The sequence below is a fragment of the Salarias fasciatus genome, chromosome 22 (genome assembly GCF_902148845.1).
Source record: "Salarias fasciatus chromosome 22, fSalaFa1.1, whole genome shotgun sequence".
Lineage (NCBI taxonomy): Eukaryota > Metazoa > Chordata > Actinopteri > Blenniiformes > Blenniidae > Salarias > Salarias fasciatus.
The window spans coordinates 26,862,311-26,878,602 of record NC_043765.1 but is presented as its reverse complement, the minus strand read 5'-3'; the positions used below and the strand labels follow the sequence as shown (position 1 = coordinate 26,878,602).

General features: G+C 46.1%; 1 protein-coding gene across 2 annotated transcripts in view; it reads left to right on the top strand.

Annotated features, from left to right (window-relative positions):
* The window catches only part of thrb (thyroid hormone receptor beta), a 97,332-nt gene that overhangs the window by 61,392 nt on the left and 19,648 nt on the right, over positions 1-16,292 (top strand). Inside the window, exons 3-4 of one of the 2 annotated variants that reach the window (XM_030120188.1) lie at positions 11,787-11,860; positions 14,405-14,455. In XM_030120188.1, coding sequence (XP_029976048.1) covers positions 11,854-11,860; positions 14,405-14,455 — 58 coding nt within the window. In that variant the 5' untranslated portion in view covers positions 11,787-11,853. The remainder of the gene's footprint in view (positions 1-11,786; positions 11,861-14,404; positions 14,456-16,292) is intronic. The other variant, XM_030120189.1, reaches the window with a different exon arrangement.

Below are 16,292 nucleotides of genomic sequence, written 5' to 3'. Positions count from 1 at the left end.
GAAGACACTTGATTGGACGGCGGCGCTGGGCCCTCCCACACCCAACCAATAGAAGATGAATCAGATTTGCATCAGACACCACAGTCCTCAACCCTGGGGTCCTGGATAGGGATGGGAATCGAGAACCGATTCTTCTGTAGAACCGGTTCCTCGTGTCTCGATTCCAAGGAATCGTTTGTCTGTCTCCTTAACGATTCCGCTATCGAGTCCACTGTGTGCGTGATGACGTATCATCGTGGCTGCGGTCCGTTCTGGCGCTGCTAGAGCCGCGGACCGGAAACTTTCAGCAAGGATCATATTTTTCCTCACTCCGGAGCCCTGCTGCTGCTTCAGTCTAAACAGAAACAAGTCGGTGCCAGATGGAAACTAGTTCCGTGTTCCAAAATCTGTGATTTCAAAATAAAATCTGTCGCATTCTTGCCATAACATTGTTTTTTGTAATTCTTCTGGTAGAATATATGATAAACAACACGATCTATATGTATTAGAAGAATGAACGATGTTGTACTTACTCACTGTAGGAAAGTCAAAGACACCAAAATTGCACAAAGCATAGCTCCATGACCGGAGCGGCTGTGTTGCCAGGTTGGGCAGGTCTCTGCACAATCAAGCTTCTTTTGAACCCGAGGTGGATTGATGAGATGGATATGTGTTTGTGACGTGTTTTTTTAAATGCAGATCCGGTTTTTACGGGTTTAACATGCATTCTCTACAGAGATGGAGGTTTGGACTGCTTTCTATTGTTGGACAGTTTTAATATTATATTTGGGGCAGATCTGGCAACCTCCATCAGCTGACAGCAGACACACTGAGGCAGTGTGAGTGACAGAGCTGCAGAGCTGGACCAGACAGGGGCATCCAGTGTGAGGCCGGTGGAATTTGTTTTGAGCTTTCCAGCCTGGCGTCAGGAAGAAGCTCCAGAGTTCAGCTGAATTTCACACCAAAAGATGAAACTGGGGCGACTGCAGCTTGCAAAGTTTTCATGACATGGATATTTTTTTCTTCTGTTCAGGATGAAGACATTGAAGAGTTCATGCAAACACCCCATTTTTATTGTTTCATTTCTCACTCAATGAGAATCGATAAGAGAATTGATAAGGAATCGTATCGATAAGCGGTATTGATAATGGAATCGGAATCGCTAAATTCTTAACAATTCCCATCCCTAGTCCTGGAATGGACGGCCATCTTTTATTTTTAACAGTCTGTGTTAAAACAGACAGACAGGAGAAACTCTATTGCCAAAAGTATTCACTCACCTGCCTGAACATGTGGCTCCTGCAGGTCCCTGTGGGCCTGCTCTGAGCTCTGGAGGCGCTTCCGAACCGATCCCTCCAGCCCGGGCCCCTGGAGGCCCCTCCAGCCCGGGCCCCTGGGGGCCCCTCCAGCCCGGGCCCCTGGGGGCCCCTCCAGCCCGGGCCCCTGGGGGCCGGGGCTCAGGCTCTGGGATCATATCTGCATCCCTTTTCTTTCTGGAAGCGATCTGGAAACCTGAACCAGTGTTGTGTTTTTTTTCCTGGTGAATTCCTGTGTAAAGGGAAGACGTGTGACGCCGCCTGAAACCCGACGCCGGTTCGGATGCTTCCCGTCCGGCTCAGACCGGTTGTCGTCACGCCGCCGGGCAGAGCTGCGTGTCCCTGCCTTGACGTCAGGCTCCTCCATTGCGTGTTTTCCCCGCAGCTCCAGAAACTTCATGTAATCTGATGAGCGCGTCGGGACGCCGTTCTTCTATCGGCTTGAATTCTTTAATGAAAACACCATCTGCCGGCGCTCTCCGCCGCGCCGGTTGCCACGCCGACGGGCGTGGATCGGGTTGCACGCAGGCACGGCGGCGGGCGCATCAGGACGGGTCCTTATCGCGCCGGGCCTCAGATAAGAGCGCCGGTCCGCGCCGCTCGGTGACGCAGGCCGACGGCCGAGCGGCCGGAGCCGACCTCTCCGCTGCAGGCGGGGCCCCGGGGCCCCTGGGGGGCCGGCGCCACAGCGCCCCCTCCTGTCCAGCTCAACAGCTCCAAAAGGGCAATACAGCCTCAAACTACCAACCTGACCACAAAACTGTCAGTCTACCTACCTGTCAGTCCGTCCATCATCCATCCATCATCCATCCATCTATCCATCTATCCATTCATCCATCCATCATCATCCCTCCATCATCCATCCATCCATATAGCTATCCATCCGTCGTCCATCCATCTATCTAGCTATCATCCATCCATCGACTGATCTACTGATCCATCCATCCATCCATCCATCCATCCTCTTGTGTTCTATATATGTCTCTATATATGTTTGTATAATATATAGGGCTGTACGGTGGAGCAGTGGTTAGTGCTCCATCCTCACAGCAAGAAGTTCTTGGGTTCAAACACCAGCCGGGGCTCGGGGCCTTTTCTGTGTGCAGTTTGCATGTTTTCCCTGTGTGTGCATAGGTTCCCTCCGAGTTCTCCAGCTTCCTCCCACTGTCCAAAGCATGCATGTCAGGTTAACTGGTGACTCTGAATTGGCCCTATAGGTGTGCCTGGTTTGTCCCTCTGTGTCCGCCCTGAGACCCCGCCCTCACCCTCGGCTGCTGGGATTTCAACTCTTAACTTTCTTCTATTATTAAGCAGTAAAAACGTGAAGAATAATTCCAAATGCAGCCGCAATATTGATATAAAGCTGATATATTTTTATCTTTCCACTCTGTTCAAACTCCTTTTCAGTTTTCCTCCATTGCTTTGACTCATTTCTTGAAACAGAAATTACATTTTCAAAACTGTCAGATCATTTGGTGACTCAGTCTAACAGTTCAGCTCAACACCGTGGTTCACCTGCTGAAGATCGTCTCTGTCTCTGAACTGTTCACTCGTGTTTCAGAGCTGCATTTCTTCCCCATATAAACAGTCAGTGACACCAGAATGTGAAGATCCTTCCAAACGGCTTTGACTCATTTCTGAAAACAGACCTGATGTTCTGAAATCTCTGGGTTCTCGTGTCAAAAACAACCTGGACGGTTCAGCTCAAAACCACGGTTCACCTTTCAGAGCTCAGATCTCTTTAAAACTGTTCACTTAGGTGGCAAAACTACATTTGTTTCTCAAACAAATGATCAATGCAGCCTTACTGCGTTTCATCATTTTTGTAAATGACCTTCTGAGACACAGAGACATGGACTGAGACGTTTCCACTGTGACGAACTGAAAGAGAAACTCTGTTCTGTCCGGAGCAGTTTCAGAGGAGTTTTGCAGTTTTGTCCAGGTACTTTTGAAAATGGAATTTCTGTTTGAAGAACCGATGGAGGAAAACCGTCTCTCTTCCCTGTTTTTCTCCGCTGAACACTTCCCCTTCGGCTCGGACGCCCTCTGACCTCTACAGCCAGATCAACTCCAGTTGGGAAAGTGTGCAGGCTGGGAATGCTGAGGACAGTCTTCTGCGGCGTTACGTCTTCCTCCTGAACCAGTGTGTGTGTGTTTGTGTGTGTCCACTGGCCACATGTCACTCTCCAGGAATGCGGCGTTGAACCCGAACCCCTCCCTCTGCCTTGCTGCCAGAGCTGCGGCGGTGCCTCACCCCCCTCGTTTGTTGTGTGTTTGGAGCGGGGGCGGCCGTGACTCACTGCAGCGTCGATCGTCTCCAGCTCCTCATTATGCTGCTTCAAACTCAAATGACAGCATTTTCTGGACTGTGACTCACTTTCCGTAGTTTATTTGGCTCCTGATGCGACTTATATAAAGACGTGAGGGGTCGATACCACCTGTGGCCAGTAGAGGTCACTGGATGACAGCAGAGAATCTCCATCACTGCCGTATTTCACTGATCTAACAGGGTTTATACGAAAATAAACATCAATGGAAGCGCTAGAAATTCTAAAAAATTCACCGAAAACTTTGTAATCTTGGATTTTTCTGCGTATACTGTACATAAAAGAAAAACTTTAATTTTTGCGATGGAGACAGAATTTACAGATAACTGATGACTGGACCGGAATCCATGTCACTCATCTGGACCGGATATCTTGTCCCATGTATTCATAGTTGCAGCTGGAGAAACTCAATGAAATTAAAGGTAAAATCAGAAAGAGATTGACTAGAAAATAAATGAAGATCATTCCCACTCTTCACCTGTCATTGAAGAAACGTTCCCTTTAAATAATAAGTCGTCTCCATCAACAATGTCTTGGTAAATTGTTTTTACCAATGGACAAGCAGCCGTTGATTACAATGGCGGCTGATACTCGTGTCTATTGCTATGTATCTATGCTTGCAGTTCCTGTAATTTTCTGCAGTGGATCTGTTCCACAGAAGATTCATAACACAGCCTGGTGTTACGGATCTGGTCCTGTCCTGTGTAACACATGGACCCAACATGCATTTCTCACAAATTTTGAAATATTCGGACTGAAACCTGACCAGTGATGAAACATGAGTCAGAAAATAGAGTTCAGAGTGAGAGAGACTGAAGAGACGCAGAGATGAAGAAAATAAAGAAAGCTGACTGGAGGTTAAAGCAGTGACAGATTCTGACAGACACCGCAGGCTTCTGACTCACTACACCACCATGTGGTGCTCAGTGGTATTACAGCAGGGTGTCGTGTTGTAGTCCAGACCACATAAACCCAGACCAAGACATGGCCCAGACTGCAGTGTATCCAGACCAAGACATGACCGAGTCAAGACTGAGACTTTGAGGTATCAAGACCAAGTCAAGATCGAGACTTTGAAGTCTCAAGACTAAGTTAAAACTGGGACTTTGAAGGGTCCACACTGAGTCGAGACCAAGACTTTGAGGTATCAAGACCGAGACTTTGAAGTATCAAGACTGAGTCTTTGAGGTATTAAGACGAAGTCAAGATGAAGACTTTGAGGTATCAAGACTGAGACTTTGAGGTATCAAGACCGAGTCTTTGAGGTAACAAGACTGAGTCAAGACAAGGCTTTGCGGTATCAAGACTGAGACTTTGAGGTATCAAGATCGAGTCAAGACCAAGACTTTGAGGTATCAAGACTCAGAGTTTGAGGGGTTGAGACCAAGTCAAGGCCGAGATTTTGAGGTATCAAGACCGAGATCATCTTTATAGATTATTCATAAAGTGCCAATTTCAACACAGTCATTTCAGACACTTTTCCTGAGAAAACCCAACAGGTCCACATGAGCAAGCACAGGCAACTGTGGAAATGAAAAACTAGTAGTAGTGACGCCCCCGTCCGTCAACATTAACACTCGCTACTCACTTATGCCGAATGCGTCTCGCGTTCTCTGCTGTGCTCTCATAGTAGCAGCCAAAAGGATGAGTTTTGGGTGACCATATTCAGTACAGTGGCATATAATGATATTCACTTGCTAAATGCGACTGGCAGTCACCCGTTTTGATCACTGCAGTTGACGGGCAGGTCTGTCTTTGCAGCCGTGGGCTTGGCTGGTCTCCAGTAAATTCCCGATCTTGAGTCCTCGCGCCTGAGACCGAAATTTTAAAAAACTGGTCTTGAGACGGAGACTGCAGTAGTACAACACTAGCTGGGTGTAACTGGAATCATCACATAAAGTCGGGGGTTTCTTAGCTTCCGTCAGGACGCTTCCCTCCGGTGTGGTTCCCCGCTCTGCCGATTCCAGCAGTGACGAACAGAACAACATGTTCTCCGTTAAAAGGCCTGTTTCCTGCCTCCGCCTGGGGCTCCACAGGGAACAGTAGGACTTCTCTTTCAGTCGGCTACTGTCCATTCTCCAAAACAAGTTCTGAAAGCAAGAGATTGAGCATTTCCACTGTTTATATTTAGATATATTAGGACTTGGATCCACCTCTGAGAGTCGGGACTGAACCTCTGGATCCTGGTCGGGTTCAACTCACTCTATGGCTTCAACTTTGGTTCATATTTCATGTTTTTTAGAGATAAAGCAATGGTTCTCTATCCATAGCCAGAGAGAAGCTTCTTTCTGCACACTCAGCATTTCATATTTTGGGGTATAACCTAGGGATATTTGGCTTTTTGACACATATTGCCGTCAGCCTGTTTTTAGTCCGACAGTTGATAAGAGATCAATAAGAAACGTCTCTGTCTGGGGTCGCTCCAGCATCGTCCCGCCCCCACAGCACCGTCTGATTGGTTTCACTCAGAGCCAGCAGGGCTGACAGCCAATCAGCAGTGAGCGCTGTAGCGCAGTGCAGGAAGAGCCATAGATATATGTGCATAGAGGAGAGAATAAGCTTTGTCAGTGAAATAAGCTCTGGAAAGAAAACAATTGTCCCCTGACTAGCAGATTAATCCTGTGAAGGCTAAATTCTGCTTTCCACAAGGATGTGATGCCATGAAACACAGTAAATCTCAACATGCATCATGAAAAAAGCTAGCTTTTTGCTCACTTGTATGGGAAAACCCATTGATATGCTAACAGTTAGCACAACAGTCACGGAATTTGCTGGAACATATTAAACTGAGCAACATTTCACTGACATACAAATACAAAACAAAACACCAACGCTAATCATTTCAGTGCTAACAGACATATTTCCCTCACTCAGAAAACGACGAACAATAATGTAGCATTCTGAAAACTCTGCTGTTAGCCTGAAAAACACAAACAGGAAGTAGCTAGGGAAGGTTGAGAGACTTTGTACTTTTCAAAATTTTGACACCAGTATTTAAAATTTTACTGCAAATGTATATCTGCTGTAAATATTGGCTATTGGCCTCCTTGACTACTGATAATTGTTATTGGCGCTGAAAACACCATAACGGTGTGTCTCTCGTGTAAAGAAAATGTAACAAAACCCTCGGTGAAAACTCAACTTATTCCTGCAGAAGGGAGGAAAGCTGCACTATTTAAAGTGTGTGATTGTGGGTTGAAGGTGTTTTATGGTCTTCAGGGAAATCAAATGCAGGTGTTCTGCTTTTTTCATGCCTTCTGATAAACTACAATATAAATACTGGTGCAAATTTTGAACAAAAAAACTAATATTAAAAAGTCATTTAGCTTTCAAAAACTGAACAAGCTGATGAAACTGACAGGTGAGTGTTCAAATCAAACAGTCAGATTAGCTTTCATTTTGCATTTTTTGGGGATTATTTATCTTACAGAGGGCTACATTATCATATAAACCCAATTATTATCATACAACTGGCGACACTGAGGCCAGTGACCATTTCCTGTTTCTGCCTCCCAGCACCGATTCTCAAAGTGTGGCTGGTGGCCCCCTGGTGGTCCACAGAGGAAGTGCAGACTCATAGAAGAGCATTTTTTTTAATTCTTTGGAGGAAAATGCGCTCTAATGTTTAATGTTGATCGGTTTATTTATCTCTCAGTATACCTCCTTTGAGCCTGCCATTACTTCTACGTCCACTAGAGGGCAAAGAAATCACACAGAAGTGTAAAACATCAATATTAGTTTTTATATTTTTCATTTTCATTTCATTTCTTCAGGCCGACGCAGCGAGCAGGCGGCCGGAGTGAAGCTTTGAGGGAAGTGAGGAGCAGGAGTCAGTAGAAAGGGAGATACTGCTGGGAGCTCGAGGCCCGAGCTGAGACGCCGTCGGCTGACGCTTCGGGGGGGGAACAGAGGCACCGTTTCACCGGGTCGCGGAGAAACTCTCCAGACAGTCCGCTAATTCCGCTCCAAAATAACCATGTAAACGCCTGAAAACTTTATTCAGAATTACGTTTGAATCTGAATAAACCGGATGCTTTATTCTCCCCCAGAAGTGGAATTGCATGGAAATCAGGCGACTTTATGACAGTTGTTCTGCTCATGCTCTGTCGTGATGACGCAGTTTTCCTAGATGGCGGCCGGCATCTTGGAAACTAGCATGGACTAGTATGGAGACGATTTACCGTATTGGCCCGAATATAAGACGACTCCGATTATAACACGACCCCTATTTTTCAAAGATCATTTTGTGAAAAAAAAAAATGCTGCAAACAATAAGGTCACTCATAAAACAACTTTTTATTATACAATTATTATAAACTCAAAAACTCACAACTGAGATAACATTTCATGAGATATAAAATGAAAAAATATTACTACAGTATTGAATAAAAAATATATTCTCTTTCTCAAAATAAGAAACAATAAGCAACAAATAAGAACCTCAAGGGGTCAAAACTGCATAAATGATGTAAATATAATTTCCAGTGTCTTCAGCTGAATCAGGCTCTGGTGGTGGACATTCCGTCTTTCCGTTTTTCAGAGACTTATTCACTCATCCTTCTATCAGTCTCTCTGAAGCGTCGCTCTCAGGACCACGGAAAGCTTTTCTCATAGCGTTAGTATCTGTAGGCGTTTTTTCTGTGCTCTCCAATAAGAACGAGGCTCTGCTCCACCAGACCTCCTGGCGGCTTGGCAGTAGTTTGATGACTCTGCTGCGTTGATCACCATCAGTTTAAAGTTGGTATCATAACTTCTCCTCTGTTGTTGCTCAGTTGTCCAGCGTTCAGCCTCTTTGTTCCAGATGATCCGCCATGTTTCATCAGGTCATTTGATCTCGTTTCATCGCGCCACTCGCTCTCTGGTCAGTGATACTTTGGCTCCATCTAGCGGCGCGGATCCGTATTGACCATCTACCGTAAGTCCGTGATTATAACACCACCCCACTTTTTACGATGCAATTTCTGGAAAGAAACATCGTCTGAACAGAACAGTGGGAACAATGAGGACATTTTCAAAGCTGCAGCGTCAAAGATAATCAAGAAACAAAGAAGAGAAAAACGCTGTTTACTTCCTGGAGATGTCACTACGTCACGGCCGCCCCGTCCAATCAGAACGCTTCACAGACCCTGGCGTGATAGAGGACTTAATCCTTCAATTTTCCCATGAAAACACCAAGATCAGTAATATAATTCCTAATTACTTATTTCAGAATGAACCAATTCTAAATTAAAAACACCATGGAACCACATTCTGTCAGTCCAAGGTATCAGGTGTCGGGTGTCGGGCTTCAGCTGCGGGGTGGTGGTTATCCGGTGTCAGGTGTTGGGTTTCAGTTATCAGGTGTCGGGTTTAGGTGTCAGTTGTCGGGTTTCAGGTGTCAGGTGTTGAGTTTCGGGTTTCAGATATCATGTGTCGGGTTTGGGATATCAGGTGTCGGGTTTCAGATATCAGGTGTCAGGTTTTAAGTATCAGGTGTCAGGTTTCAGGTGTCGGGTGTCAGGTGTCGGGCTTCAGCTGCGGGGTGGTGGTTGTCCGGTGTCAGGTGTTGGGTTTCAGGTATCAGGTGTCGAGTGTCGGGTTTCAGATATCAGGTGTTGTGTTTCAGGTGTTGGGTATCAGGTATCATGTATCTGGTATCATGTATCAGGTGTCGGGTTTCAGGTGTCGAGTGTCGGGGTGCGGCTTGTGTTTCTTAACTGGACAGGAAGTTTAGCTTCCAGAGCATCGAGACAGAAAGTCAAATGAAGCAAAGAATCCAGGAAGAGGAAGAAGAAAACAGATGGAGAGAGGACTGAGACAACCCGGTCTCTCATCTGTCTCATCTCTATCAGCTGTCTCCAATCACTGTTTTCTCTCAGTTCTTTATCGTCTCTCCCTCAATGTCTCTCTTCATCTGTCCTCATCTCTCTTCTCAGCTTTCTCTAATCTCTCTCCTCATCTCTTCTCTCACCTCTTCTCATCTCTCTTCTCCTATTTTTCTCATCTCTCTTTATCTCTCTCATCTCTGTCCTCATCTCTCTGTCCTCATGTCTCTCATCTCTGTCCTCATCTCTCTCCTCTTGTCTCTCGTCTCTCTGTCCTCATGTCTCTCATCTCTCTGTCCTCATGTCTCTCCTCATGTCTCTCATCTCCCTGTCCTAATGTCTCTCATCTCTGTCCTCATCTCTCTCATCTCTCTGTCCTCATGTCTCTCATCTCTCTGTCCTAATGTCTCTCATCTCTGTCCTCATCTCTCTCCTCTTGTCTCTCGTCTCTCTGTCCTCATGTCTCTCATCTCTCTGTCCTCATGTCTCTCATCTCTGTCCTCATCTCTCTCATCTCTCTGTCCTCATGTCTCTCATCTCTGTCCTCATCTCTCTCCTCTTGTCTCTCGTCTCTCTGTCCTCATGTCTCTCATCTCTCTGTCCTCATGTCTCTCATCTCTCTCTCCTCATGTCTCTCATCTCTCTCTCCTCATGTCTCTCATCTCTCTGTCCTCATGTCTCTCATCTCTCTGTCCTCATGTCTCTCATCTCTGTCCTCATCTCTCTCATCTCTCTGTCCTCATGTCTCTCATCTCTGTCCTCATCTCTCTCATCTCTCTGTCCTCATGTCTCTCGTCTCTCTGTCACTGTGTCTAATTCTCGCCTGCGGTCAAACTCCATTATTGTCACTTTTGTTTATTTGGGACACTAATGTGCAGAAATGGCATTTAGAGAGGCCACAGAGAGCACTCGGCTGTGTGTGTGTGTGTGTGTGTGTGTGTGTGTGTGTGTGTGTGTGTGTGTGTGTGTGTGTGTGTGTGTGTGTGTGTGTGTGTGTGTGTGTGTGTGAGGCCCAGCACTGCCATTTCCAGGCCTTTCATCCAGTTTCAGAGCTCTGGTTGTTTCAACTCAAACTCATTTAAAGTCATTTGTTACAGTTTTTTTTCTTCAATCGAGCCATCAAACAAACAAACAAATAATAACAGTGATGTAGAACCAGAACAAATGAACTTCCTTCTTTTATCATATTTTAACATACTGAAAACAAAAGTGCTTCTAAAGTAGTGAAGCCATAAAACTGTGGCCTGCTGCAGTGGGCGGAGCCTTTCCCAGCTGCTCTCTGCTGCTAAACGCTCTCTGTCGCTGTTTTCCCATCATGCACGGCGTGGCCAGCTGTTTCCCTGACAGCTGTGGCGCTCGCTGTGTGTTCGCGGTGGCGCGCTGGCTGAGTGGACGGATGTCTCCGCTCTCTCCACAGGCTGGAATTACTCTACGGTCGGTTAATCTGCTGCATGAGCACTGGAGTTGTTCCTTCACTCCATCGTCCAGATTCTAGGTTATAGATTATAGATTATAGATTATAGGCATTTGGCTGAACGAGAGACGTTCTAGGCTCTGTCAGAACCAGTGTTTCTTTACACGTTTTAAATGAAAGGTTTCGCCTCATTTTGAAGATTAAAGTTGATTTTTCTGCTTCAAGCGTCTTTTTTAAGGCGTGAAGCTCACCGACGTCGGTCTCTGCAGTGAGAAAGAATCCATTTAAAAAGCTTTGAATGTTTCACAGCCTGTTTTCTGTGTTTACCGGCTGACTGTAGACCACAGCGCCACCCGGTGGTCTGGAGGCCAAACTGCAGCGCCTCCAGTGGTCCTGCTGCTGGACGTTTGAATTTTCAGAAAACTTTCAGAACTCTGAGTTGAGGCCTGTTCCCCCCCACATTGAGGACCCGTGTGTGTGTGTGTGTGTGTGTGTGTGTGTGTGTGTGTGTGTGTGTGTGTGTGTGTGTGTGTGTGTGTGTGTGTGTGTGTGTGTGTGTGTGTGTGTGTGGACCATGTTTTATTGATGTCCTGAGGAACCCCCCTCCTCCCGCCTGGTGTGCAGCCGTGGACAATAAAGGGCAGATGAAAATAATCATGCAGAGATATGATCTAATGGAACCGCAGCTCATTAAACTGAGTCCGGGAAGCCCCAGTGCATTGTGGGGGATCATTATCAGGGATGGATTTCCTTGACGAGGATGAAACAAATTAACTTCTCCACCTCAAAGAGTCCAGAAACAAAGGATGCAAATGATCATGGATACACGGATATGTATGCATAGACGCCACGGAGCTAGAGAAGTAGAGTGCCGTCCTGTGTTTTCCCCCTGTGACCTCCAGAGGTCACCCCACACCCTGACTGACGGTCCCGCCTCTGTCCTCAGCTCGGTCCAGGATCCAGATGTCTGAGGAGGCTCTGAGGATGACGTCTCGGCCCTGAAGCCCACCAGTATGTCAGGTAGGCCCCCCTCCACCCCCAGAAGCCTCTCTGAGCTCATTCCTGACTAGGGGAGGGAAGCAGTGCTGACGATTGTTCAGGGTCAAAGGTCGTCAGGTAGATCACAGCGATTCGCTTGCAACAAATGAAAGGTCACGAGGCCAAGGTCAGGATCATGATATAACTGTGTTCCAGTAAGGTCAGAGTTCAGGATTTGGCTAAATGATACATGCTACATGCTAATGAGTGTCAGGGCTAACACCCCAGTTTTGCTACATGCTAAAGACTCTCAGCGCTCACACACCAGTGATGCTACATGCTAATGGGTTTCAAGGTTCACACACCAGTGATGCTACATGCTACATGCTAAAGACTCTCAGCGCTCACACACCAGTCATGCTACATGCTAAAGAGTTAAAGAGCTCACACGCTAGTGGAGCGACATGCTACATGCACTCGTTATCGGCCCTCAGTATCAGCCCTTGGTATCGGGGCGTCGTTTCTCTCAACTCAACATCTTTTCTGACCACGTCCATTAAAGTCTCCTCAGTCTGGACCAACTGGAACACAGCAGCAGTTTAACCACGAAACAGGGGTCAAAGTTCAGACTGTCAGGGTTAAGGCCTCAGTATGCTCCCCCGTCGCTGCGACGGCGTCCCTACAACATCTACGCCGTAGCCCTACGTCGGGCTACACCGGGGCTTGACGTGCGCCTCCCGAAAATCGTGACTTTGCGTCGAGGGCTGTGATTGGTCCGCTTTCGCTTTGTTTATAGAATGAAGTAGATCTCACCCTGAATGCTTTTCTGATCCAAACAGTGCTTCAGGAGAAATTTAGATCCAAACTTGAGCAGCGCACATCCCTGTACTGTTAGCAGTGTTAGGTAAGGTAAGGTCATTATAATAATTTGTTCTCTGCATTTAACCCATCCATCGATGCCACTGAAGCATTCTGTATGGAGCACAGGGCAGCTGCGGGAAGCACCCGGGGACCCACAGATGTGGAGTCAGGTTAATGGTCAGAATCACCTGACTGGAGGATTGACCTATGGTGCATGTTATCGGGGGAAACCGGAGATCCCGGAGGAAACCCACCCAGACACGCGGAGGAACATGCAAACTCCACACAGAAAGGCCCGCACGGTCCGGGGATTGAACCCGGGAACTTCTTGCTGTGAGGCAAGAGCACTAACTACTCAGCCACCGTGCTGCCCGTGTTAGCACTGTTAGCAGGCGGGGCTATGTGTATAGCCGCTCCTAAAACAGCTTTAATCATCCAAAAGCTCGTTAGTTTCACCAATATTTCATCCTGGTCCGCTCAGCCTCTCCTCCACCACAGCCCGGTGTGCCAAATATGTCATATATGCAGATATATGTTCGGTAAATGCACGCGTGTCTAGATACGCACGTCTAGAAATCTATGTGTATACATCTATGTCTAGGTAAAGCCGGAGCTACGGAAGCCGCGTTGTTGTGACTGCTAGCGGCTTGGCGGTGAAAATGCAGAGGAGGGTGTTCCCTTGACGCAGAAGCAAGATATGTTCAGTAGCGGCGTAGGGCTGCCGGCGTAGGAACGCCGTGGCGGTGACGGGGGAGCATACTGAGGCCTTTAATGTGGGGCTCCTGACCGTTCCTTTCAGCACATCTCTGCTTCTCGGAGGCTTCACTGCTGGTTTCACCTGATCAGATCAGTGTTCTTCCACCCCGGGACGGTTTATCACAGCCTGAACTGAGTCGTCTGTTGATCAGACAGTGGATCAGTCCTCCAGTCTGTTGATCAGACAGTGGATCAGTCCTCCAGTCTGTTGATCAGACAGTGGATCCGTCCTCCAGTATTTCTGTTGATCGGTTCTGCAGCTTGGCGTCAGATCAGAGCTCAGCTTCCATCTGTGATCATGTGATTCCTGGAGGCTGTAATGACAGGCCTTCTCCACCAGAGGGCTCTCTTTACCACAAAAACCAAGAAGAGTCAGTCTAGCTCAAACATAAAAGCAGGGACTCAAACATTTCAAAATAAGAGTAATCAGCCTGTTTTTGTGTTTGAACAGATTTAGCTTTGAACTCAAGAAGAAGTGAGCAGGACACACTGATCACTCTGTGCTTCTGATGTGCTTTTATTTTGATATTCTCCTCTGAATCTTCTGAGATTTGTATCTGCTGTGTTTTTATTTTGATATTCTCTCTGGAATCCTCTGAATTCTGTTTGCACTTTGCTTTTATTTTGATATTCTATCTTGAATCTTCTGAAATCTGTTTCTGCTGTGCTTTTATTTTGATATTCTCCTCTGAATCCTCTGAATTCTGTTTCTCTCATGATTTTATTTTGATAATCTCTCCCGATTCGTCTGAATTCTGTTTCTACTGAATGTTTGTTTTGGATATTCTCTCCCAAATCTTCTGAATTGTGTTTCTACTGTGCTTTTATTTTGATATTCTCTCCTGAATTTTCTAAATTTTGCTTATGCGATGCTTTTATTTTGATACTCTGTCCTGAATGCGGTTGGTTTGAGCTGGAAGGAGACCTGTTGGAGTGTTTCTCTTAAAGCGCCTCTCCCATCTATTTTAGAGCCAGCAGGAAATTACTCCCCCGGGTGGAAAGAGGAGGCCATTCAGAATGGTAACGCTGACCTTCCTCCCCCTCCTCCTCCTCCTCCTCCCCCTCTCCTCCTCTTCTTCCTCCTCCTCTTCCTCCTCTTTCTGTTTCTTTCCTAACAGTGAATGTAAATCAGCTCATGGAACTTAAGTTTTATTTAACTTTCACATTTTCTTTTCTTGATATTTTTACTGTAAAATGTGATTTTTTTTTTTTAACCAGCCTAAATAATATTTTGTGTGGAAGATGAGCTGTGGGTAAAACAAAAAATCATGGTGTTGTTGTTTTTTATATCATAGAATTCAGTTTCTGAAAGACGATACCGAGTGCCGATACCAGTATTGATGAAAATCTTTTAAGCTTCATTCATGCTCTTTATGCAAATGAGATGTGACGTCTGTGAGTTGTGTGGAAGCAGCTTTCATGAGTACGAGTACGAGTATCGACACTGATACCGATACCGGTACAGCCTGTATCGAGTGTCGTTAAAGTGAAGTTAGCAGCAGAAGCGTAAGCGAGCTAAAACATCCCGCATGGTGTGGTCGAAGTGAAGCTAGTAGTTTATAGCCGCAGAAGCTAAAGCTAGCTAAAACTTCACGTATGGTGTGGTCGAAGTGAAGCTAGCAGTTTATAGCCGCAGAAGCTAAAGCTAGCTAAAACATCTCGTATGGTGTGGTTGAAGTGAAGCTAGCAGTTTATAGCCGCAGAAGCTAAAGCTAGCTAAAACATCCCGTATGGTGTGGTTGAAGTGAAGCTAGCAGTTTATAGCCGCAGAAGCTAAAGCTAGCTAAAACGTCCCGTGTCGTGTGTTGAAGTGAAGCTAGCAGTTTATAGCAGCAGAAGCGTAAGTTAGCCAAAACTTCGCGTATGATGTGGTTGAAGTGAAGCTAGCAGTTTATTGCAGCAGAAGCTAAAGCTAGCTAAAACATCCTGTATGGTGTGGTCGGAGTGAAGCTAGCAGTTTGTAGCAGCAGAAGCTAAAGCTAGTTAAAACATCCCGTATCGTGTTGTTTAAGTAAAGCTAGCAGCAGAAGCTAAAGCTAGCTAAAACATCCCGTACTGTGTTGTTTAAGTAAAGCTAGCAGCAGAAGCTAAAGCTAGCTAAAACATCTCGTATGGTGTGGTTGAAGTGAAGCTAGCAGTTTATAGCAGCAGAAGCTAAAGCTAGCTAAAACGTCCCGTGTCGTGTGTTGAAGTGAAGCTAGCAGTTTATAGCAGCAGAAGCGTAAGCTAGCTAAAACATCCTGTATGGTGTGGTCGGAGTGAAGCTAGCAGTTTGTAGCAGCAGAAGCTAAAGCTAGTTAAAACATCCCGTATCGTGTTGTTTAAGTAAAGCTAGCAGCAGAAGCTAAAGCTAGCTAAAATGTCCCGTATGGTGTGGTTGAAGTGAAGCTAGCAGTTTATAGCAGCAGAAGCTAAAGCTAGTTAAAACATCCCGTATCGTGTTGTTTAAGTAAAGCTAGCAGCAGAAGCTAAAGCTAGCTAAAATGTCCCGTACGGTGTGGTTGAAGTGAAGCTAGCTCCTCCAGTCCTGAGCTCTCTGTCTCTTCTTCTCGCCGCCGCCGGACGGACCTGCTGATCAGTGAACTGAAGTCTTGTGACTGTGTCTCATTTCAGCCACTTCTCGTGTTTTATTGACCTTTGACCTCGTCTTTGCTCCTTTAATGTCGGTCCTCCCCCAGGAAACATGTTTTGGTTCTCATATGACCTTCTTTTTTGTTGCTCACATCTTTCAGACAGTTTGACTCAGAGAATCAAGTAGAAAAATGAAAAAAAAAACAAAAAAAACATCTGATTTGTTTAAAGTCTGTGAAAAAGAAACTCAGGAATTGATCCAAACCAAGGAGATTGAGACACGAAG